A 26,126-nucleotide genomic window follows, 5' to 3' on the forward strand; every position below is an offset into this window, starting at 1 on the left:
TGTCTGCAGGTGCAGCTGGGTTATGCTGGATCTACTGAATCTCTACTACTTTAACCCCTTAGAGTTGCTTAAGTCAAACAATAACACACCAGCATTCAAAGAAAATGTATTAAAAATGTAGATAATCACAACAAGTCAAAGATGGCAGCATAAAATGCAACATAAATTATATTCAGATATTGCAGATGTCCAACTGTATTTCCATTACTTCAAATCAAATTTCAAAACAATATGCGTGTGTGTCATGTGCCTGTTTGTGCACTGCAGATAAAGAGCACCCTTGTTGCAAATAGATGTAGAGGCACCATGACCACTCTGTTACGTGTGAAAATAAAATAAAAGAGACACCCAGATCAAATTTAGGGCTGAATAATGTGAATTTAAATGGAATTAGACACAATCAAATTGAGAGTGGAATTAAAATAATTTAACCCTGAAAGTCTCTGTTGGAATGATAATACCAAACTAAACAGAATCAAAGCACTGTACTACGAATTTGACTGGAATACAATATGATTAAAACAAGTGGAAGCACTGAGACTGATGACGTAAGAAGCACAGAAAAGATTACTGTATTATTATGGCACTCGCCAACTGTCAGTATGGCAAAAGGTCTCTTGCAAATTAAGTAATAAGTGTTCTAGTGCAATAATAAAAACATAATAATAATAATGTTTCAACTATTTAAAACATCTCATAAAAAAGTAAACTCTATAAATTATAACTTTTTGAATAATGTCACTTTCATCTTAATGTAAATACTGAAAAATGTCATCTTTTATTCACTATTACTGAAGCACAAAATAGAAAATTGAGAAGTATTTTCTGATAACAACACACATTAGAGACTACTGTAGGTATTTTGTCTTTTTCCTGGCTTTGGTAGAGTTCACAATTCCACACCTCCAGACTGCATTCTCTGCATAAAAATGTTTGAGTGTGGATTTAAGTATTCATGTGTGTGTGGTATGATACAACACCAGCACAAACTCTTGTGTGTGCGTAGTGTTTCATGACTAACATTTACCCTAAGTTCACTTTAAAGTGCCTGTTTAGTTCCATGTGTCTCTCTTTATCTGTCTGTGGCTCTCGTTCTTTTGTCTCTTCTCATAAACTTCATTTGCTGATAGCTGTCAAAGGCAAAAAAGTGCAGCGTCGGAATGAACGAAAACCCCAGGTCATGTGAAATTACTCCTACTCACGTACAGAAGCAGGCACACCATGAAAGAGTGAGGGGTAAGGAGGGGTGGTTAACTCAATTACCGTAACTTTGTCTGCTCACGACACGTGATTTTGTTAGAAATGCCTTGCCGCTTGTTACACACACTGAAATATTTCAGCCATCCTCATGGCTGCGACTACAGCAAAGTTTATTTCTCTCTTACTAGTCCTTTAATTGCCATACAAAAGGTTTCCCATACCTGGGTGAGCCATGTCAAGCAATTAATACCCTGAAATACGCCTTTTAAGTGAGTCTTTGGTCTCTGGTGCTCCCCATTGTGATGAAAAGATTGGTGTCGTCTCACGTTAGCCTCGCACAGGTGCCTTCTCTGCCTGCACATCAGATCATTACCATAACCAGATGGAGAGATAGGCAACTAGAGACCGATAAAGAAATGGAGAGATATACAGAGAGATAGATAAGATGTGCAGAGAGCGAGAGAGAGAGAGAGAGAGAGAGAGAGAGAGCGCAGAGGACAGAAAGAGAGAAAAAATGTGGAAGAGTACATGAATCAAGATCATTAGCTTTGGTCTGCCTTGCTTTAAGTCTCTCCTAAACTCAGAGTGTACTCATGACCTCTGGAAAGTTCAGAGTGCTAAAACACACACACACACACACACACACACACACACACACAAACAAACAAGGATGTTACCTTAAGCTATGCTAACTCCACGCATACAGATTGCAACAGCATAAATGCATTAGGGATCAAAGAATTTTCATGTTTTATCCTGCTAAATCAAGTTTACTTACACATTACTGATACCCATTTCCCAAATACTTGATTGATTTCCTTCTTTTCAGGCAGCTATGGGTTCCTTTTAAGAAAGAAAACATTCTTTTGCATTTATTTTTTTGTCTACTTACTTTGAGGATTAAGATTTTAAACAAAAAGACATATGATGAGTTTAAAAAAATATTGCCATAAGTTGAACTACCTGACAATAAAGTAGCTAAAATGAGCTCTTTCCTGCAACAATAAATGCTGCTATAACACTGACAGGAGTGATTCTGCTACATAACGAGTACTTTTTGCTAATAATATTGCTGTCATCCTGTAAACTATGGATATGCAACTATCTATATACATGCATCTATACCGTCAACAATGGAATAAAGGTACAAATGCAAACAATAAAATAATGACAAAGAAAAAAAACAAGGATAAACAATTTCTTGCATCAATAAAGGTTATGCAGATGAAGGAAAATGAAGGAAACACATCTATTTGTAAATAGATTCATATCGTATAGACAGGTACTGTAGGTAGATGTTCTATGTGATGAATTGTCTGCACCAAGTTTGCATAAGCTGATTTATATAACATGCTGAAATGAACTGAGACCAATGGCTGTTTACAAGGTAGGAAATCAATCTAAAAACTTATGGTATGCTTCAGAAAATGGTCAGCTGTAATGTGAAGTTCACACAGTTTGTATTTTATGGGCTAAAACATGCACAACCGAGGCCCTCTAATCCCTAATGCATTTGAGCTGCGAGTGTGTGCGCACTTCTGTGTGCACAGTTTCAAATATAGTGAGATGAAAGTGATCAGGCAGGATTATTAATTACAGAATCACAGCAAAGTTTCATGGTCATTTTTGGTTGACTGATGAGATCTATCATCGTGAAAACTTCACAGACCGCAGGAAAAAAAAAACAGTAAAGCGACATTCGTTTTAGTTCACGCATGCATTATCAACACATAAACAGAATAAATGCAACGCATGCTTGAACATTGACGCTGGAGCAGGGCAGACTGAGCAGTATTCATAAAGCTTCACTTGGGATAATTCAAAAACTTATGCACTGGTAACTGCAAGATAAAAAAAATCTTATTAATTGTAATTTAGTGAACTAAAATGAGATGAGATTGTGCGCAGAATAAAGGTAAGAGAAGCAGAACTGTCATGTTGCTGTAACTACATTTTAAAAGGGGATGAGAATGAGCATATACAGCACAGGACTTTGACACTAGAGACTGGGATTTGTGTCTTGCGTCTCTAACCCTATTGCCAGGCAGGGAAAGCAACTTTACATCTTTCAAACACAAAGGAAATTCAAAGTGCTTCACAGTGCAAAGAAATGCATTAGAACAACATTTGAAACACAATAAAAAGAAAAAATAAGTAAAACAGAATAAAATGAGACAAACATTTGATCAAACAAACATAAATAAATTAACAAGTTTTTTTTTCGTAATATTTTCACGTTGCAACTACAATGTGGTTAAGGTTAGGGAAAGAATGTATAGTCCAAAAAGTACAAAAAAGGTTCTTACACCCAATCAATCAGATTATTCCTTTTATTCACTTCTCAGTGTCTAAATTCAGTACAAAGGAGCAAATAATGCACAGATGTTTTGGCTTCACCTTCTTCAGTGTGTAATACTGCTTCAGTGCACCAACTGGCTACCTCTGATAAGAGGTGTCTTCTGATTTGCCTCACTGAGAATTCCAAAGGGCCTCTTCCAGACATTAAATACCAAAAGTTACCAATTTCCAACAAATATGGACAACAACAAACAAACAAACAAGAAAAACAATACATAACAAAAACACATATCTATGGTACACTACAATGAAAATAATGGACAAGTCACAGTATAAGAAAAATTTAAATGTTCCAAGTTGCTACAAGAAAGGAGAGCGGCCAAATTCCTCATTTACATTTTTCTGGAGATGGCATTTAATGTAAAAATACAATAAGTTTCACATGGAAGTCTTTTGATTGTGGTTATAGCAAATAAGCTGGGGTTAAGGTTACGAAAGTATAACACATGGTTTAAGAGGACTGCTAATTGACATACACACACTGTCACTATAACATGAACAAACAAAAGAGATGGGCAATTTTCTTGTGATACATGCTTGCTTTATCTTGGTTGGCAGGTATAATCAAATATCCAAGTTCAGTCCCAGGTTCAAGCCATTCAAGCTTCGAGTTGTTTGGTGCAACTGTTTGGTGAAACTTATTTGGAAATATTTTTGAAAATTAGGTGGCTGGCATGTGCACTGTTTGGAGCACATGGTAGTCTACAACGGAGGAGTTCGCAGTGACAGACTCTGTAACACACTTGGAACTGGCAGTGACTGAATGATGAAGACAATAAATTGAACTCAGGCACTGCTAGTTACTCAATTTATGCGAGACTGGCAATTGGAGTGATGGTAGAGGGCGGCTTGCAGAGTAGCATGATCCAATAAAGTAACCAGAAAATGAATAGAGAAATCTTAAAAAATTAATACTGATTACATTAAAGTAAGATTTGCATGTTCTATAGTACACTGATTTGGCCAGGATGGAGATATATTTTGTCTCAGTAAAAAATGAAATATTTTACGAATGTACTGCACTTTGTATTTAGGGATCTGTTCATTACAACAGTTTTGTAAAAAATGTTATCACAATATTACCCAAGAGTATGGAAGCCCTGAAAGTGAGAAAAAAAATTCTGGTGATCAATTTTCTAAGTCTGATCTAAAAAGTTCTTTAATTCTTTTTTTCATCCATGAAACAGGTGGGAAAACAGTTTTGCCAGGTGGAAAAAAAAGTTTTGCCAGGATCTGTTTTCTAAGTTACTGTTTTTTTTCTCATCTGTGAAAACAGGTGAATTTTTTTTTTTGTCATGATCATTTTTCTAAGTGTTTGTTGTAATACTTGTTTCAGCCACAAGACGCTAAGGTGCACCACTACCCCATGTTCTAAATAGGACTAAAAGCATTCAGGTTTTCTTCCAGATGAGTTTTAATTTTTCCATTCGCTCTAAACACAAGGTAAGTTATGTAGCATTAGTCATGGCTTTTGGCTAGAAACGTATTTTAATCAGTGCTAATCTGCCGTAAGCATTAGCTATACTGACATTAGCTGTTAGCCCACTAGCTAGCGAGTGAAAACCATATTGTTCATGGCTAACCAACAGCTACAACCTAGGTTAAGTCGCCTGCATAACTAATGTTAGTTTCCTGTACCATTAGTCATGGCAACAGGGACACTTCAGCCCTTATGAGTGAGATGTTTTACCAATAAAGATTTTTAAAAAACCCTTGTGAGTGGGAACAGGATAATTTTGTATATTTAATGATAGTTATACAAAACAGAATAAGCACTTTGGATACATTTTGATTCTGGCAACTTAAATTAATATGGCTATTCACATTTATGATATCAAATTAGATGCTGTTTATTGAATATTGCAATTATTGTGTGATGCTTATTCTTAAACAGTCCTTCAGTTGACAGTTGAACCACTTGTACTTAGACAATTGGTTCTACCTTTTCATGTCAAAGACCCCAAAACTGATATGTAACAAGCCATAGATCCCCATTTGATAAGATATCTGAGGTGATAGTTGTTAGATATGGAATTCTCTACTAAATCATAACTGTCTATACAGTAGGTGGGGAGATAACCGTGGAGAGAGCAAAACATCTGATCAGAAGAGTCCTTCTTATACATTGTGCTAACTTCTAGTGAATAGAATATTAGTAAAATTGAACTTCTCCCCCTTGCACCCTCTCAAGGACCCCTGGGGGCCCCTGCCCCCAATTTGAAAACCAATGACTCAGACCAATCTAAATCACCCTTGAGGCCAGTCAGCTCATTTTTGTTTGTTTAATATTCCAGTTGGAAGTCCAACATTTGACTTGTATATCCAACAATTCCATCCTAGAGATATAAGCCACGTCAGTGAAGGAGGAGGCCATGTAAGGTTAATAAGCTTTGTTTATTCATTTAATGAATAAAATACTTGAGTAACGGCAACTATGACTCTTAATGGTGCTGTCGTGTTTCACAGAGGGCAGAATGAGACCTACACACTGTTGGGGAGAAATTCAAACCTGATCAGCTGTTCGTAAGTAAGGTGTTATAAAGTATGACCCAAGCTATTCAAGCATATTGGAGCAGTGAGCCAAACTTGATTTTGTTGGCAGATGAAAGTGCTCAGAGAGAAAATAAGAATGCGTTGTTAGTCTTACCTCATGAATACTTCTATTTGAAACATAGTAATGATTGAAAAACACGCAGAGCATTAAAACGACCCAATTTTAGCTCACTCTCTCATTACATTATAAATATGCTTCTCACTTTAAGTAGTGGATTTTCCCCTTCCCTTTCATTTCTTAATTTTACACCCTTGCCTTTGTTTGCCATGATATACGATATAAGATTATTGCTAATTGGAGTAGAGGAATTTCATTTAAATTAATCATTCTTTCTGTTGATAAAATCTATAGGAAAAATATGGTGTGCACAACTCAAGGGTCCAAGTGCACTTTAAGGTTCCATTGTTGGCCAAGCACCTGAACCTGATCAGGTGAGGACATGACAAATTTCCAGCTTTTCAGCATTGTGTCAGGGTTGTACCTATATTTTATTACCTAGATTTTATCAAGAGAAACAATGATTCATTTAAATGAAATAACTCTACTCCAATTAGCAATAATCTTATATCGTATATCATGGCAAACAAAGGGAAGGGTCTAAAAGTAAAAAATGAAAGAGAAGGAGAAAATCCACTACTTAAAGTGAGAAGCATAATTATAATGTATTGAGAGAGTGAGCTAAAAGAGATGGGGTCTTTTTAATGCACTGCATGATGTACAATCATTACTATGTTCGGCATAAAAGTATTCATGAGGTAAGACTAACAACACATTCTTATTTTCTCTCTGAGCACTTTCATCTGCCAACAAAATCAAGTTTGGCTCACTGCTCCAATATGCTTGAATAGCTTGGGTCATACTTTATAACACCTTACTTACGCACAGCTGATCAGGTTTGAATTTCTCCCCAACAGTGTGGAGGTCTCATTCTGCCCTCTGTGAAACAAGACAGCACCATTCAGAGTCATAGTTGCCGTTACTCAAGTATTTTATTCATTAAATAAATAAACAAAGCTTATTAACCTTACATGGCCTCCTCCTTCAACGACATGGCTTACACCTCTGGGATGGAATTGTTAGACCCACAAGTCAAATGTTGGACTTCCCTCTGGAATATTAAACAAACAAAAAATATCTGACTGGCCTCAGGAGTGATTTATTTTGGTCTGAGTCATTGGTTCTCAAAGTGTGGTCCATGGACCCTCAGAGGTCCCTGAGGGGTTCAAGGGGGTCCCCATAAAAACGGGGAGGAGTTCAATTTTTCTAATATTCTGTTCACTAGAAGTTAGCACAATGTATAAGAATGACTATTCTGATCAGAGTTTTCACTCTCTCCACAGTTATCTCCCCACCTACAGTTATGGAATTCTCTACTAAATCATATCTAACAACTATCACCTCAGATAGGGGGCCCTCGGACAAAAATCTTATCAAATGGGGGTCTATGGCTTGTTACATATCAATTTGGGGGTCCTTGACATGAAAAGGTTTGAGAACCAATTGTCTAAGTACAAATGGTTCAAATGTCAACTGAAGGACTGATTAAGAATAAGCATTGCACAATAATTGCAATATTAAATAAACATAAACTATATCATAAATATGAATAACCATATTAATTTAAATTGCCAAAATCAAAATGTATCCAATTTATTAAATGTACAAAATTATCCTATTCCCTTGGTAAGTGTCCAAATGTCCCACTCACAAGGGCTTTTTAAAAATCTTTATTTCTAAAACAACCTACTCATAAGGGGTGTGCCCGAATACAAACATGTTATTCGGCAAAGCACAAATAGTGTTGTTTTTTTTTTTACACACATTTGTTTCATACAAATATTTAAAAATGATTTGTTATCGGGAAGAGAAAAAAACCCATGTCAAATATCAGCGCACAGGTCAAACTACTGACACAAGCGAAGTGCTTAAAAGGGACTCTCCATGACCTGTTGTTCCCCTTCTCCTTTCCATGAAGTTATGTTGTAAAAATTAGGAAATAAATGAAAAGTGAAATGCAAGAATAGCCTTTAAAGTTCTTCTCTACACGTTACGTAGAGGTCTGTCTGCACATTGGTGATGAACTCACTATTGCTCAGTCGTCTATGACCTGGGAGATTTGAGTTCAAGACCCGGTGTGGAAACCTCCTTCGTAAGATAGTTTATTTATAAACACTTATTTTAACACTTTAATATCATAAAATTAAAAGCTTAATAAAAATAAAAACTGAATTTTTACACCTATTTCCACTTTTTTTCAAATAATATATAATTATGTAAATAATTCTATAAATAATTTTGCTGCCTCAACAGATAGAGATGCAAATACAAATACTCATAAAGGGTGAAGTGTCCCTGTTACCATGACTAACATTACAGTAAACTAACGTTAGCTATGCAGTCGATTTAACCTAAGTTGTGGCTGTTGGTTAGGCATGGCCATTATGGTTTTCATTTGCTAGCTAACGGGCTAACAGCTAATGTCAGTATAGCTAATGCTGACGGCAGATTAGCACTGATTAAAATACGTTTCTAGCCAAAAGCCATGACTAATGCTACATAACTTACCTTGTGTTTAGAGTGCATGGAGAAATTAAAACTCACCTGGAAGAAAACCTGAATGCTTTTAGTCCTATTTAGACCATGAGGTAGTGGTGCACTTCAGCCTCATATGGTCGAAATGAGTATTACAACAATAAACACCTAGAAAAATGATCCTGACAAAAAAAAATGTCACCTGTTTTCACAAATGAAAAAAAAAGAAACTTTGAAAGATTATCCTAGCAAAACACCTTCCACCTGTTCTTAAGTCATAAGTCACAGCAGAGAAAACAATTTATACTTAGAAAATGGATCACCAAATTTTTTTTTTCTCACTTGCCTCTCATGGCTTCCGTACAAGAAAGCTTATACAGAAAGAAATCTGTTAAGAAGTTAAGACTACTAATGATATGATCTGAATACAGGTCAGTATAAAAACTGGAAACGCCTTCATGTGACATAACCCTGAGCTCTTCTGGCCTTTACCTCTTGCTCTCTCTTTTCATTCTTGGTCTTTCTCTCTTGCATTGCTGGGAAGAAGAGCACTGGCACTCCTCCCTTCGTCACAGCAGCTTACTCATTCAAGGGGTACAAAGATAGCCGAACACAGCAAACAAACAGCCCTTTGTCCACAGCACAAACCATATATTATTAGTTCGGGTAAGGTCACAGTTGATCTAATTTTCTGCTTAGTTCTCATTAAACAGCTATTGCATTATTTAATTTCCCACAATCAAGTTAAAGGAGGAGTGAGGGGGGAGGCGTAATCAATATATGTCCACCAAAATCTTTTGAACAGTGGCTTGCGAATTTAGCCCACAAATGCACTTTATGTTGGTTAGGGAGAGTAGGATCCTCTTTTTGATGCCATGTTAAGCTTCAAAGGTCAGCAGAGCTGTACTGAAATTAGACTGATTTTGATCTTCACTCTGTTCAGTTGCCAGAAACCTATATTGTGGTGATTCCTAATCAAAGATAGGTAGGTATTTGACATGCATTATTTTTAAGGGCATCCTGTAATGAAAGCATGACATTAGAAAGGCACATTGCATCAAATATATACTTATATATATATAATATATATACTTTCTTAAACAGAAAACAAACAGAAACAGGATCAGGGTAATAACAATGCTTATTTCTTTTTCTGACTGAGCACTTTAGGCCTTTGCCCAGGTTTGAAAGGCCTTTAGCTTGGTGAGCTGGGACTGTCTTGCAATCAATCATGTGCATAATTTTAATAAGACCTCATCTTCATAGCTGGAGCCCACCGTGCCTTCTTTTCACTGTCTGCCAAAGTGAGAGATTAAAGTTGTCTACAGTACAGCTTTCTGACATCATTCCGAGAAGCAACGCTAAGCACCGGTCTATCCTGTTCTAGCTCACTGGACAGTGAGGGTCAAGGATGAGGTGCCCCTTTCAGGACCACAACCACTACACAGCAGTTTACCCACAATCCTCTGCTTTGTGTTGCTCAGCAGCTTTTGTGGCTGTGGTTTGAACCTGCGTTTGAGAGTTGACCAAAGATTAGGTCTCATTTTCCTGTGTTTCCCGTTGTCTCTGTGAATCCAAATTAAGTGATTTTACTAGTTTAACTTAAAGTCCCTCTCCCCTTAAATGCATAATTTAACCTTTTGTGGAAAAACCACTGAAACAAATTATGATTCCACACAAAGTCTTTTTTAGGTCTGAAAACATGTCTGGAGGGGGTCATTGAGTTGCAGAATTACACGCAGCTTTACATGGCTACCTTCTCCCTCACTTCAAATTGCTTAAAGGTCATGTCCACACTAAAGCGTGATGTCATGCTATCGTTTATTGTTAATTTTATTGGCTTTGTGTTAGCAAACTAGCTTCTCTGCAGGTCAATGATCGCAGGTACCATGAGACAATGAAATACAATCCAGAAAGTCGAGTTGTAGCTACAGATTAATGCATTTAAAGGCTTATTAGATGCCAAAATACTGCACAGAGGTGTGTAATACTCATAGACAGGATTTTACAACTCTGGAAAGTTATCACAGCTGCAACTATTTTATCTTGTGCAACGACTGCAAGGTCAATATCAGTGTTCACGTTACAAAGTAATCCACCAGGTATGCGTGCTTGCATGTATGTGATTGGCAAATGCAGCACCTTGCCGGATGACCACATTGCATCACAGCAAAAGTTGAGCCCAGTTCAGCTTTTTTGCCGGATGACCCTGATGTGTTTTGCTGAGCCCTCTGTGTTCGCACCCCCGCTGTGTCAACGCACTGCTACCATTGAAATGAATGAGAGGGCTGCATTTTTTCACGCAGCTGATGTCGGTCTGGATGCTGCCTAAGCCACTGTATAGTGAGACTTTGTCAGAAGAAAGGTGTTTATTGGGATTAGCAATTTAGAGTTGACGACTCTAAGAAATCTACGAAATTTGCACAAGAAGCTGTATGATAGTATATAAGTTGAAATTCATGAAGTATTCTTCAGATAAGAAACCCTTTTTGACTTTAATAGTCTTCACAAGAGTTACAGCATTGCATGCAAGCGGACTAAATGTTAGTACACATACTAAACACACTCACTAATTTAGATGACATACTGCACATGCAGTAGCAAAAGCTAATCTGACATCAGAACATCAAAGAGGATACATAAGGAGCAAATCTTTGTTGGTGTTTGTGTTTGGGTGAAGGAATGTGTGCATACATGGATTTATGCATGTGTAGAGAGTCTACAAACTCTCAGGTGTTCCTGTGAACAGGCTCCTTTTCACTGCTCACAGAGAATAGTGTGCTCTAATTGATTTAGCAGCAAAAATTGTATTATTCCATTTCGACTAATTACATCTCCTCTGCGCCGGCGGAGAGAACAGGCTGCACTGCATCCTCCTCTTCTTCCTTCTCCTCCCTTCCTCTCACTCAGCTTTCTGAAGTCTTTCCATTGACCAAAACTGTTTATGTAATGTTGGTTATTTGTAAAATTGGAGGTAAACGAGTAAATAACAAAGTAGAAATACTATTTTAAGTGTACTTTAGTAAGTTATTTAAAGAATGTGTATACATCACTCACGTATTTTTCTGATCACTTCACTTCATTTCTAAAATAAAACTGATGCAATTACCCAGGCTACCTACTCGCTACAAAATTACCTTGTTTTCTAATCAATAACACACTATTCTGTTTGTTACATCCCTTGTTAACATCTGATTTGTGACCACGAAGTGACATAAACTGTAAAAGAGATAGTTATTTGCTCACTAAGCAGCACAAGTATAACTTGTTTGGGTTTTTTTAATCTACTAAGTGTACATCAAATGAGTTTTTGGTGAGAAATATTAAATGTAAAAATAGTAAAATCATGTTTGTTTACAATCAATATTCCATAGGGTACCTTTAAGTCATTTTCCAGTAAGTTGTCTTTACTTAAAGTATGAATTTTAATTATTTTTACACCACTGTTGAGGCAAACCATTTTCATAAATTCAATATTTCATCAAGGTAACAAGCACACACACTCTCACACACACTTTCATGTGTAATCCAGTTAAAATGACTGTAATATTTAATTCATATGAGAATCATTAAAAGTGCAGTGGTGCCGTGTCCATTATGCATTCCTTTTCTAGCAGGATAAAACAGTCCTCAGATGTGGGAGCTGCACTTTGAAGTGTTGTCTCAGAAGCAGGCCAACTCTTACAGGAAGTCCCTGATGTTTAAAACATGCCATGCAGGGGGACTAACAAAGGTGAGCACTTGTGACTTGCCCAAGATGAGCCAAAAATGGCCAGCCAGGAATTTGGCTAGATCTGATCATGGATGTATTATAAGAGCTGGATACAGTGCCGCCGCTCAGCCTTGCAGCCAATTTTTCCCAGTGGTCACTCACAGTATTGCAGCTAAAAAAAATCCTCCTGCGGCCCCAAAAAAACATTTTCCCCATAGACCACCAGTGTAAAAGAGACATTTGTAAAACTGTTAAGACATCTCGAACTGCAAACAAGGTCAATTATAATTGTGACATCATCACAATGTAAAGTCTATGGGCTGAGCAGGAACTCGTGGGCAGGGCCAGTGGGAGAAACACTACTGTGCATATTCAGTGAGCTGCACAAAGCGGAAGCAAACCTGGAAGCTAGAAACTTTTTTGGCGTATGCGCCAGGCAAGCAATTCTTATTGGACTGAATAGGCGCCATTTTCAATCTGGTATCCAGCTCTAATAATACATCCATGGATCTGATAGACCATACACACAGCAAATGCACAAGAAGTAGACAAATATACAGGTAGTGAGGTTGTAAGAGTATAAAACACTGTACCAACAGAGACAGGCACATGGACAGACACACACACACACACACACACACACACATACATACAAAGTATGAACAACAATGAACAGCTGAGCATGGTGACCTTCAAATCGCAGAAAACACGATTTAGTCACAGAAGCATAAATAATGCTTATGCATCCAGCTGACTGAGACTGTAAAGGCTGTTAATCTGTTTGCTTACAATGACAATGTCTTATTGACAAAATTAGTGTACATATAGTATCAAGTCTGGCATTCTCTATGTAAATCATCCACCATGGACACGTGTGGGACAAACTGCAATTTAACAGCTGAGAGGAGACATTAGCTTCTTGTGTAATAGAGTGTTAAACTGATTCTTTAAAAACATAATCTGTACCAGCTTAATTTAACTGAATTATTGTGATTTGATTTGCCTTATCATATTCACTGTCCTCAAATTTAGTTGTAATGTGTTTATTAAAGTGTATCAAAAGATATAAAACCCTAATTTACTGTTTGCAATAATCACTGAATCAGCAGCGACTATAAAACTGTGATGTTCGAAACAAAAACAGCCATGCACTTAAAAAATCTAATGATCTGCATTGGTGTGGGCATGTTGTTTCAGGTACAGGTGAGACAATAAAATGTGATCTAGGATCTTTGAATCACAGACCCATGTGCTTTTCATCAGATACCAAAACACAACACAGAGGTTTATAATATTATGTGGAAGGATTTCAGTACTCTCCTTTGCAAGGTTAACAGTGGAAATATGGCGTTTGCATTACAAAGTAATTTACCAGTAATCTACGCTTGCACTTGTCATTTGCCAACACAGCGCCTAGCCAGGTAACGCAGTATTGCATTGTGTTTTCTGTAATAACAACAGAATGTTTGCAATGTCTGAAATACCTTGACTTGCTTTACTTGAGCCTGGTTTGACTTTAAAGTCCCCCTCCACTCAAAAATATGTCTTTCTTCTTATTCCTATAATTGAATGTTTGAGCTTCACTATGTAGAATGATGTATGTACAGAGTTTGACACTAGAAGGCTGTTTTCACATTCATCTGCTGAAAGTGGAATGTTCTTCTGTGCTCATTGAAAATCTGGTATTTAGGGGTGGGCCTATGAGCATGATTTTTAAGATCACAACTAGTTTGGAAGCCAATCCTGGTCCAATATTCAACTTACACAGGTGTGACACATTTTGTGAGACATTTTGTGTCCAGCAGTTAATCTTCTGAAATGAAATATTTGCATATTTATGGTTCTGGATATTTAATGAGGGAGGATAAGAAATTATACTTTTTTTGTGGAAAAAACATATCAGACACACATTATTGTTCAAAGTATTTTTATATGTTTCAATACATGTCTGAAGGGGATCTTTAAGTTTGGACTCCAGTTCCCTGTATTCATTGGCTTCTGATTGATTTTATTATATAAAAGGCTGGGACTACAGGGAGACCAGAGAGGACTCGCAGTGACCCCTTTTAAGTTTTGCTGTGTCCAGGAATTCACTCAGAGCCTTTCTGGGAAGGCCTGGGGAGACCTTTGTTGTGGACTGACAGTGACTGGAACATGATAACAACTTTTGTGTGTGTGCATCTGAGTGTTTTAGTAAATTTGCACACATGCACAGATTACATTTTTTTGTGTGTTTCCCTAGTTGAAAAAGTGACTGTAGTTTAATGGCTGAAAAGCCCTTCAAAGGAAGTGGGTGTCACAAAGATAACCTGGGAGAATGTGCTGAGCTGAGCTGGAAGTTCTGCAGGAAGGAAAGTGTGGTGATCCACAAGCAGGAACGCATACTGTCAACTTATTACACCTCCAACCCCCCTAACTGCCATCTGTATTTCTGCCTCTGTCAGGCCTTTCCTTGACCAAAAACACACACACGTACTAACACACACACAGAGGAAACAGCCCGTGCGGGTCTCAAATAAGCTGATGTGTCATGCCTTCCTTTCCTTTCTGATATTTCTGCAAAGCTCAGGAAGGAGGCTGCAGGACCTCTCTTCTTCTTCCTCTTCTTCTCCCCCTGTCTGTGGCTGCAACAGTGAGAGGTGCAGCGGTAGCTGTGACAGTTCTTGTTATTCTATTAGAATTTGCTGCTCCTGTGGCGGGAGACACTGTCACTCCAGGGAGCCATGAGTCGTTGCTGTGTGGTCAAAGTGATCACCTTGACAGAGATCCAACTTCTGCAGGTAGGGGGAGCGACTCAGCTACAGTCCGGGGAGAACCGGGGCATAGAAAAAAGTATGTGTGTATGTATGTGCGCATTTGTATGTGTTTGCATGCAAGAGAAATTGTCCATGCTTTATAAAATGCATGCACTTACAACCAGAATAACTGAATAGTCACTGTGGAATGCAAATTTGGTGATCAGTTTGCTATACCGGTCTTATCTTCCCTAACATTTCACAATCTAGGGTGTGTGGTTACAGCTGTTTACTGGTTAGCAGGCTCAGCAAAAATACAGTAAGCATGTCTGAGACGGTTTTTTGTTCCACTTTCATCTCATCTCCGTAGATTCAAGATGAGGAAAAGATAATTGAGCTTTGCCACTCTGAATTCCGTAACTGTGTCAATGTGTTGTAAAAAAAACAAAAAAAAAACAGCGTTTTGCAGAAATGAATCCACACCTCCTACTAGGTTTTGTCCATAATTTGTACAGCCAGTTAATGTCACCATCACCCAGTGTTTCATAATTAGTTGGATTTTTCTGAAGTGAAAGGAGAACTTGGGCAAGACTGAAACTGAGTTAGGCAAGAGCTTTGCTTTTAGAAGAAACACCTGCGAGTTTGTGTGTTACACTGTCATTATCAATGCAGCATTTCAGTGGGACTAAAGAAATACACCTTTTAACTTTGAGGTAAATCACACCACTATTAAACACATCTCACAGTTAGAGCCAGGAGAAATCATACTTTGAAAGAATATTTCAAACTGGACTGAACTGAAAGATTTTGCATTGAGTGTGTGTGTTTGTAATCTATGGTTGTGTTTTATCTTTTGGTGGTGAAGTCATGATTTTAATTAACAGGGAAATATATTGTGCATCTTGTAATACAGGGTATGGAAGTTTGTTGTTGGAGCTACATGGTTGATATGATATGGTTAATATGCAGTTGCTTGCATGAATCAGATATTCATTCTGTATAACTGCTGGAAAAAACTAGTGTGATGTGATTTCACAGGAGTAGATTATTTGCTGGATTTGATTAACCTGTTGCAATCATGTGTTGTTGAAATCACTGCAAGTATTCAAATTACATTAGAGAAAGAGTTAGGAAAAGTTTAATTGAGAAAGAGGGTCTATGTGTGCGTGTGTGTATAATGGGCGTTGTCTGGTTCTGACCACGTAATTTTGTGATTTATATGTCACTAATTAAGATAATGAAGTTAGGAGGATGTAGCTAATCCCCTAATAACTATCGGCTTATATCTTCTAACTGAAGACAGTAAGTTCAAAACCAAACGGGACTAATATTATTTTCTTATTCAAACATTCTAAAACTATTAAATGGAGCAAACATGCTCACAACTGAAATACATTAAAATCATTTATTAAAATGTTGTCGCATCAAATAGGCACAACTATCAGCTGCCTAGAAAAGCAAAATCAACAAATACGTTGACTAATATCAATGCTTTGATATCAGTAAATTCAAATTTTTAGGCTTTGATACACCACTGCAGGATTTCATGTCAGGAATAACTGTGCAAATGTGTGTAAATGGAAAGTGAACCAGTGACCTCTCTTCGACCAGTAACCTCAAACACCTCACTTGTTGTAGCAGGTGCAAGTAGCAGTACTGAGAAAGAGAAAAACTGAAGTGTCTGTAACATCAGAATAGTTACAACAATCCCCAGACTTGAGCCTTGATTGATTAGATTTTTATCTCATTCCTCTCCCATGTGTATGGTGGGCATTGATAATTTTCAGCATGTCCTCTTCACACATGCACAGGCCTGCCATTGTCAAGGTTGGCCTTGGTGACTGAAGCACCATTACCTCTTAAATCTAATCAGATTCCCTTAAGTGGATAACAAGCGTGTCTCCGGCATTTACAGTAGTGAGAAAGCTGAAGTGAAACCAGGACAATCTGCTGTCACACAAAGCAGATGTGGTGTGTAGCAGTCCTGGCATCTCTCTTGCTATCCGTAGTGGAAAAAAATGTTGATTGGCTAACAACTGGTATCTTGTTTGGCCTGGAGAAGTCAGATAAGAGCTCTCAGTGACTACTGACAAGTTGAGTATTGTGATGAGGCTGTTCTTAGTTAGGTGGATGAGTGGTGAATAAGGGCAGCTCTAGCTGACGAGGAGAATTTAATGCTGAGTTTTAGTATATAAAGTCCAACTCCAAAGATGCCACAGCTAAAAGTTCCTGTGGTTAAGCAGTGTTGTGCCAGTTGACATTTTATTCATAGAACATTTCATTGCTCATTGTAAAAAATGTAGCATTGCTCTTGTGAATACACTCAGGGGGTTTGCTGCCTCAGCTTTATTCAGTCTGATATGACCAATAGCTTGTGGTGGCTAATAGTTAGCTAATTTTTGCAAACATTTGGTAAATATCACTGTAAAATGGACATTACTGAGTGAGCTTGCAGACTTTATGATTCTTCTCCACTTTTGCTGCTGTTACTGTAGCTTAGCATTTTAGCTAAATGCTTCTGTTTAGCATTTACTGTAGCAGTATCCTAGTAGCTGCAGTGGTTGCTGTTCAGCAAAAAATACTTTCTTTATATGTGATTTTGCTTGATGAAGGACACCTGCTTTCTAAATATGACACTATTAATATGAGAGCAGATGGATGGCATAATGAAAAACAAATTCTTTTTCAGTATCAACCTTTCAACCAGTTACACATATTAGGTCAAGTAATATTGCATTGTCTACTGGATCTGCCATTACGCCAGCACTCTTGCTCATCAGAGTTTCCTCAACTTGCAATTGATTAGCTGACGTATGTCATGGAAAAAGTATCCATTTACTGATAAAGGAACTCAAGCGAGTCCATAGAGTATGCTATTTTGTCCAGTGAATAGAGAAGTTTTGGGAGGAAGTATGAAAAAATCTGAGTCATAGACACACACAAGACCATCAAAAAATGATAAGACCAACATTATAAAACCATAAAAATACATATATTATTATTAGATCCTTCCAAAAATACTTTATAACTCATAAACTAATAGAGCAAGTCACAACAGTACGGTACTTTGTGAGCCCTAGGCCAGTAAGTAAATTAAACGTTTTTAGGTGACATGTTTCCTCTGAAAATAGCCCATAGTTTACAGTAATAAAAACCTCAAAATAGCTTTATTGCAGTTATTGTTTGGGAGACTGATAATACTAAACAGTCTACACTGAAACCCGTGAATGAAAGAAAAAGCCTGGTTAAAAATGGCATTAGAGGAGTTATTTAAAACCCCCATTGGGGAACAAGGGTCAATTGTGCTGCCACAACCCCTGGAGCAGGCAGCAGAGGACTTTGAGAGCTGACCACTGATTGGTCAGTCAGACAGAAAAGGGCGGTCCGAATGAATTAGTGATAGACACTAAAGGCAGATATCCTGCAGTGATCAAACCCTGGGTGATCTGACAGTCCAGTGTTTGAAGTGATTATCATGCTACGCAACATAAAGGCTTACTCCCAGCTTTGGGCCTAATTAGTTCACTTAGGGCCCTTTATAAGACATTGGTAGGGGACTGGCAGGGACAGACACTCAGACCAACAGGATAGCAGCAGCAGACCTGGATCCCTAAACTTGTCCTGCTGCTTCACCCAAACACACCAATCTGAAGATTATCTGCTTTTCTGAGAATGCCACACTTAACTGACTGCAGTTACTACACGATGCGGGACGCAACCAGAGCTTCAAATGTAAGGATATCAATGTTCAGCAAAATTCTGAATTGCTTGGTGAAATGTGTTGTTGAACTGTGTAATCCTGTTTCTAAAATGTAACTGATTTGTGAGGCTTTAATTAATGGTTTGGCATCTTGACTACTAGCTACATGTATAGGTATGCATTATAGCAGGTTAATATGGAAGCAATTTCTGCATTTTGTTTTTCAACCTCAGTTTAGTGCTGGGGGAAAAGCATCTGCTATTGACCACATTTTAAGAGACTGATACTAAAATGACGGAATATGATGATACTTTACTTGAGAAAGGGCCTCAAGTGTGAGTCCTAATTCTCATAAAGCACATCAAACATTACTCATTTAATTTTACAAAATTCGGTAGCACTGTAATTCCATAAATATGCTCTTCGTGCGTGACTAATAATGGGAAAATTATGACTCGCAACTATTTCTGTGTATTAAATGACATCATCTTCTCGCAAAGCTGACAGACACTTCGGATAACTCCTGTGCATATGCTCTTAGTCAGTGCTGTTACAACGGTGTGAAAAACACACGGTGTGTGCACACTCCCATATCCTGAACAGAATTTCTATCAAGTGAACTAAATGAAGTTATGTATGATTTGTTTTTACTGCAGGTACAAAACCACCTGGAGAACTCTAAGTTCCACCTCCATCAGACCCAGAACCAACCTGTCAAGCAGTACCTGACGCTGGGCTCTAAGCTGGCCTCTTCGGCTGGAGGGGGCCACGCCGTGCCGCATCCCCACGCCCAAGGCCAGCCACTGGCCACCGTTCCGATCATGAGGAATGGACACATGCCCTCTGTTAGCGACAGCAGCAACCCCAACAGCCCCGTTACCCTGCTCACAATGGCAAATCATGACAGTGAGGTGAGTGGACCTACGTAAAAGGAGAACGAGAACTTCTGAATGTGACTGACGTTGCTGAATATATGGAACTGAAATTGAGTTAACTTAAAGTCTGCATAGAAAGAGTGAAATTGCAACCCAATGTTTGAACCACAGACTGGATCATACACTGTGGATTATATTTTTTGTAGATTTCGCAACATTTTTTTTCCCTGTCAACACTCTTGACACTTTCCAGTCAAGAGCAATATTCAGTTCTGTGTTCATGCTTCCTTACTTCTTGTAAGTGATTTGTCTCACTCCTTCTACATTCTTTCATTAAGAGAGATGAATCATGGCTGATACTTTATTTGGATGTACAGTCAACAACAAGTATATTCTAATTCACAAGCATCAAAGACTATGGCAACCTGGATCAGGTTTTAATCTGAACAATTCAGAGAGTAGTTCCAACCAGTCATCTAAATAAAGTGATGCCATTATTGATCTCCCTCTCTCTCTGATGTGCTCATCAATAACTTCAGACATGCAGTCTCTGATGAGAGAACCCCCAAAAGAAGGAAACTAGTTTGATAACAGATGCATGTTTTTTTCCCCCCACAAACACTGCTGACTAACTTCAGACATGGTGGCAGACTTGTCTGTTATTGGATTAGTCTCTCGGCAGTCCCTCCCCTCTCTGGTGTCTATTTTGGTTTGAATGTTGAGATTTAAAAAGATCAGACTTGGACAGTATTGAAATTCTGCTACAAACATCATAAGCCTGTCCATGAGTACACTGAAATTACTGTTTTCTTTTAGTTTCCAATGGATGAAGTTATTGATGACCTAATTAGTCTTGAATCCGGTTTCAATGATGGAGGCTTGGATTGCATGGAGTCTAACATCATAATGCAAAACAATGTAAGTATCAATCACATTAACTATTGCCCTAACAGCTACAGACTAACACTGTCTAAACTGCTACAGACTATCTATGGTATGAAGGTCTTTTGTATTGATTTTTGCAATATATCTTCTGTTTGTTAACCTGTTCACATTATTTGCGATTACGTTTCTGTCAAGTTAAGTTCCTTAACTAATGACTTCTCTCTTTTTAAGTTGAATGGGGACCTGAAAGTGAGGTTCCTCCACTCAAACATTTAGGTGCAGGCTCGACTAGCTTGGGAAAAAGGGGACCTGTCTTAGTTTGAGGTCAGCTTAAGTCTAGAGATGAGTCAAAGTTCATCGAGGCTTAGCAACATTTCTCACATTACTCAAGATCAACAATGCAGATTGAGTTAAAAAGAAGGATGTTTGTGGATAAAGGCTTATACGTAATGACAACAAAGAAGAAGTATCTTACAAATACTAAGATGTTGGGTGGGAACACTGGGAATCTGGCCTATCTCCTTAAATACAGAGAGAGATAGTCTGGTAGACAAAGAATCATACACACAGATAAAGTGACATGGAGCAAAACACAAAAGATACTGTGACAGAGAAGGAATGAGAGGGGGGAGGAAAAGATAAGGCATGGAGGGGAAGAGGAGGAGAAACGGGCGAGCCAGTAGGTTTCAAATGAGGAGAGAAGCGCAACAGTGGAGCGGGTGAAAGATTTTGTTGGAGAGAGTTACTGAGCCATTGGATTGGGCTAATGCATACACTCCCCATGGGCTTGTTCAGAAATGATACCATGCTTAAATGGATCAATTCATCCTAATTAGTCATACAGTACGATGCATCACGTCGTTTCGCCGTGTCAACACATCCAGGAACACAGACGGGAGAGGGATTGAAGTGATTACAATAGGAGTAGTAAGGGAATTGTTGCAATCTTTCATTTTGATAAGCACTTTTTGTCCCCTCCTCCTCTTCCTCCTCCTCCTTTTCTACCATCTTGGTGAGATAATGAGAGAAAACTGCACATGCTAACCAGCTGCAGATATCTGAAATGTCTGCAGTTTCTTCTGTTTTGTTTCCTCTTCTCCTCTCTTTTTTCCCCCCTCCCTTGCTTTCCGCTCCCTCCCATCTCTTGAGTTGACATGCATCCTTATCACAGTCACCAGTCTAGTAGTTAGATTTGACACACATGTCGTGAATAAAATTGGCTGTGCGCATCTTGGAATCCATGGTGGCTTCTGTAGCATTTTCCCATAAATACACAAATGCGAATTAGACACACATGTGTGTCAGCACGCTATATCTTGACATCTCCCCAGTCCGTGAAAAGGCGTCATTATCGCAGAACTGATGCATGCTTTCCCAGACAAGAAGAGACCCATAGGAAAACAGTTTTGCCTCTGTTCAAGCAGTTGACCTAGCTAGCCTTTTCATCTAATGGGATGCTATTTTCAACACAGAGCACATCTCTGTGTGAGGAGCACTTTCAAGTGGAGGGGTTTTGAAAATGGTGGCATTAGCAGATCAAGGCACCATGTCTGCTGGTCAAACCAAACTTCACAGAGCAGCAAGCCTGGGTTGGAGGTCAGGGTTAGATGAAGTAAGGCTGGAGGACGACAACCCTTCATTGACCTGATTTCAGCTAGTTTTTGTTAAGTAGTTTTTACTCTTTGTGATGCAAGACATGCAGCAGGCAATGTGAACATGGCAGCAATTCATGACCACAGCACTGGATTTGATCTGTCCTGCTGTGGGAGATATGTGGGTACTACAACTCCCTGCTGGGAGGTCCAAAGCGAGAGGCCTGAAGGCTGACAACCTTCTCTGCAAGCCTCTGATCACTCCACTCACCTCGTCATTTTTTCATTGCCCTCTTTGGTTTAAATAGCCAAACAAAGCCACAGCTAAAAACAACTATTTGTATTGTGGCTTTTGTTGAAATGTGAAAGGAGTGTGTGTGTTTGTGTGATGCAAATGTGCTTGTATGCTTCCCCTCTGACTGACCCTCTCTCTTTTTTTTTTCCTCCCTCTTCTTTCTCTCCTTCCTAGGTGTCCCTCAGTAGCAGCATGCTGGACGTCTATGGGGGTGAACAAGGTATGAAAGCCCCTAATGGTGGAATGAGTCCCACATCTAACCCCACAAAGCTCACTGTAAAAAGGGAATACACAGGTATGAACTCATACCATAGCACTGATCAAACAACTAACTAATTAATGAGTTATCACATGCTCACATTGCTGTAGATTAAAAAAATCACACTGAATTCTACATATTAGAAATAGGCATTTTTGGGGAATTCTAAAAATTACACATATTTCTCTTCAACAACTATTTCATTTGGGTTGGGTGGCATACTAAAAAGAACACAGTGTACCTGTGTGAGCTATAAACAGCAACTTGTTGTGTGTGTCCAATTACGTGTGTCAGACAAACAGACAAATGTGTGAGCTGATTTCTGTCCAATGTTTGGCAAATACTGTCCTGCTTGTCATTGGTTCCGTTAATAGGCTGTAGAAACGTGTAGACTTTTCGTCACAGAGGACCCTTTAAGACGTTTCTTATTAATGTCATGCATCAAGCAAAGAAGCCTAATTGATTTAGGAAATAGAAAGGATGTCTGAAGAACCCTTCACTCTCAACGGGCAAATAAGTAAATTGCCATCTGTTTCATTTGAGTGTAGGCGCAGAGGACAATGGGCTGTTACACAGAGTTTAAATTGTCTTGATTGAATCAACAGAGACAAATTGGGAAATCCAATCTCAGGTCCCCAATTATGTAATTTGGAAGAATGCGAATACAAATATGGATGCAGTGGCATTTTTGTCGCTCTCCAAGACAGATTAGTGAATTTGCTAAACTGTCTTAATTACACAGTAAATAGTTTAAAAGTGGTCACCATTTTTTTTTCACAATGAGCTGCAGACATGCTGGAGGGAATAAATTGGGCTCTTTCAGTGTGTGTATAAGGAGGTCAAACTTGTGTCTGTGGCATAGGCTAATGCATGGAAAGTCCACATTCTGGCTGACCCAAGCACTGAACTCCCTCAAAACAACTGATTGTGTGTCTCCTGACTAGACCTTTTGTGGTGTTTTGCGTTCGTTGTCTTTCAGTTTCTAAATTAGCGTGCGTTGCTAATCAATCCGTTTCCCTATGTGATTTATTTTTTTGACAGAACACGACACAAGGGTGATGGCCAAAGAGCGACAGAAAAAAGACAACCATAATTTGAGTAAGTGTCTCCCGCTGCCTTTCAACTCCGTCACAGTTTATCATCTAAAAATGAGTTATGGTTAGCCTTTAGCACTGCAGCTGACAATGCTCTAATCATCTCTTGTTCTTTTTTTTTTGTTCTGCTTGCTTAGTTGAAAGAAGGCGAAGATACAATATCAACTACAGGATTAAGGAGCTGGGGACACTCATACCAAAGTCGAATGACCCGTAAGTTGAAAAATCTGAATATGTTTTCCGAAACAATGCACTGCTTCCCTTCACTTTATGTCACTGAAACAAATGCAAGAACTTGTGTGGCGGGGGAAACTGGAATATTAAATTCTAAGCACAAAGACACTCTAAACGTTGTTCATTGAATTCAAATGAGTACTCAAGCACATTTCAGTCATATTTCAAGGGAGCACTTGAACTTCCATTGTAGTCGACGCTCCAAGAGCTGTACATCCTCTCGCTGGGTCTCGGCAGTTCAGCTCAAAGCATGAATGATGAGGAGAGGGTCAAATGCAAAGAAGCAGGCAACACCATTTGAATCAAAGTTTGAAGCACAATTGGAACACAGAGATGGAATATGGAGCTGAATTGAAATCCACTGGCCATCTTTCGCAATTGAACTTTGCCTCAAATTTAAATGGAAGGTTAGCGTTGTCGTCGTGCCATTAACGCCGGATAAAAGAGATTATTAGCTCTGATCAGACCAACGTCTCACTCATGTGGAAAAGGACAATTTTAGTACCTTTCCTTTTTTAAAAAGCAATAAAGAATGACTTGCACTCTAGCACCTTAGGTCCAATGCTCCATTTTTCCCTCTGTCTTTTTACTTAGCTCATTTTCCCTCACCTATTTTTACTCGAGGATTAATTTTACCGAACAAGGAGGTACGAGAATGGACTTTCCACATAGCTACTTAATTATTCTATTAAAATTCCCATTCAGTGTCCCCATGTAATGTCCAAGGATGAATAATTGCCCCATGTAAATCACCATTTCTTATTCATATCATAAAAGGGAAAAAACCTCTGTGTTAAAACTTTCCCCCCCCTTTTTTTTATTGCGGAGGATATTCTGCCGACATCAGTGGGTTCTGTGTAAAAGGTTATCTTTTACATTTCTCCTCTCTGCAGCGACATGCGCTGGAACAAAGGCACTATCCTGAAGGCCTCGGTGGAGTACATAAGGTGGCTGCAGAAGGAGCAGCAGCACGCTCGGGAGCTGGAGAGCCGTCAGAAGAAGCTAGAGCAAGCGAACAGGAGACTGCTGCTGAGGATCCAGGTAAGAAGTCTGATTGTGTTTGGTGTGTTTTAAATGACATACAGGGTGATAAAACACACAACTAAAGCAAATAATCATAATACTGAGAAAAAAAAGACAAAAGCAGATCTTATGAGGAACTTCCTCATCTTATAAATTTGTATCTTTACTGTTAAAATACAAAAAATATTATTCTTAACATATTATTTATTCTTTAAAAAAAACAAACACACAAGCACAATATGAGTTGAGATACCAGTGCACTTCTTTTTGGTGCCATTGCACTTGTCTGAGGAAAGTGTAAACTCCTGAAAACAAGGCAGATTAAGACCTATAAATTAAGATTATTTTACAATTTAAGACTTAAGACTTGAACTACAACTGGATGTTTATCAGCTTGGTAATAAACTATGTTAGACTTGACTAGACCTAAAAATGTATCGTGAAAAGTACACAGCCTTAAATGTGATGTCTTTTCAAACCTCCTCATATGAGTTTACTTCTTAATACAAAGAGTTGGCCATCAACTCACTAATGTCCTACTAATGTTTTAGCACACACAGTCCCAGTTCAGCATTCAAGTAAGCCTCCATTTTCACTTTAGTGAGGTATTTATTAACAGCCTCGTCCATACAAGAGGTCATGTCAAAGATCAGGTACTTCACACTTATGCTAATTTCCACCTTCAAAGCCTTACAACCCCACAATGTTAACTAATTTCCACCCCAAAAATCTTTTCGACCCATAAACCTAAAAACTAGATCCCCCCCACTGTTGTTTACATGAGGTCCTTCCATCCCCCCCATCTCACAGGGCTCAGTGCTAATTACCTAATGAATAAAGAGAAAGACCTCAGCTCTTTCAGAGGAAATAAAAGCAGGTCAGAATTAAATTATGAGCACTAATAGAAGAGGTGCTTATATGCTTCATGGCGCATACATGCACAGAGGAGCGCATGCACACCTAATCACACACAAACAGATTGTGGTTTATCTGACTTTACTCCAATGTTGGGAAGAACATACAATTTGTAATAATCTACAAGGATGACGAAACAATCCAGGAAACACTGACCATCACT

At 38.5% G+C, this 26,126-nt stretch overlaps 2 protein-coding genes across 9 annotated transcripts in view; one reads left to right on the forward strand and one right to left on the reverse strand.

Annotated features, from left to right (window-relative positions):
* tfec (transcription factor EC) overlaps positions 1–26,126 on the forward strand; it is a 58,878-nt gene that overhangs the window by 31,119 nt on the left and 1,633 nt on the right. For 2 of the 8 annotated variants that reach the window (XM_044342624.1, XM_044342626.1), the window contains 6 exons: positions 19,448–19,702; positions 20,483–20,584; positions 22,613–22,733; positions 23,739–23,795; positions 23,929–24,004; positions 24,919–25,066. In XM_044342624.1, coding sequence (XP_044198559.1) covers positions 19,448–19,702; positions 20,483–20,584; positions 22,613–22,733; positions 23,739–23,795; positions 23,929–24,004; positions 24,919–25,066 — 759 coding nt within the window. Of the gene's footprint in view, positions 1–14,869; positions 15,137–16,599; positions 18,824–19,447; positions 19,703–20,482; positions 20,585–22,612; positions 22,734–23,738; positions 23,796–23,928; positions 24,005–24,918; positions 25,067–26,126 lie in introns of those variants that run through there. The other 6 variants (XM_044342630.1, XM_044342629.1, XM_044342632.1 and 3 more) reach the window with 6 other exon arrangements.
* The window catches only part of mdfic (MyoD family inhibitor domain containing), a 220,951-nt gene that overhangs the window by 22,348 nt on the left and 172,477 nt on the right, over positions 1–26,126 (reverse strand). The window lies entirely within an intron of this gene.

The sequence above is a fragment of the Thunnus albacares genome, chromosome 23 (genome assembly GCF_914725855.1).
Source record: "Thunnus albacares chromosome 23, fThuAlb1.1, whole genome shotgun sequence".
In the NCBI taxonomy this organism is placed as follows: domain Eukaryota; kingdom Metazoa; phylum Chordata; class Actinopteri; order Scombriformes; family Scombridae; genus Thunnus; species Thunnus albacares.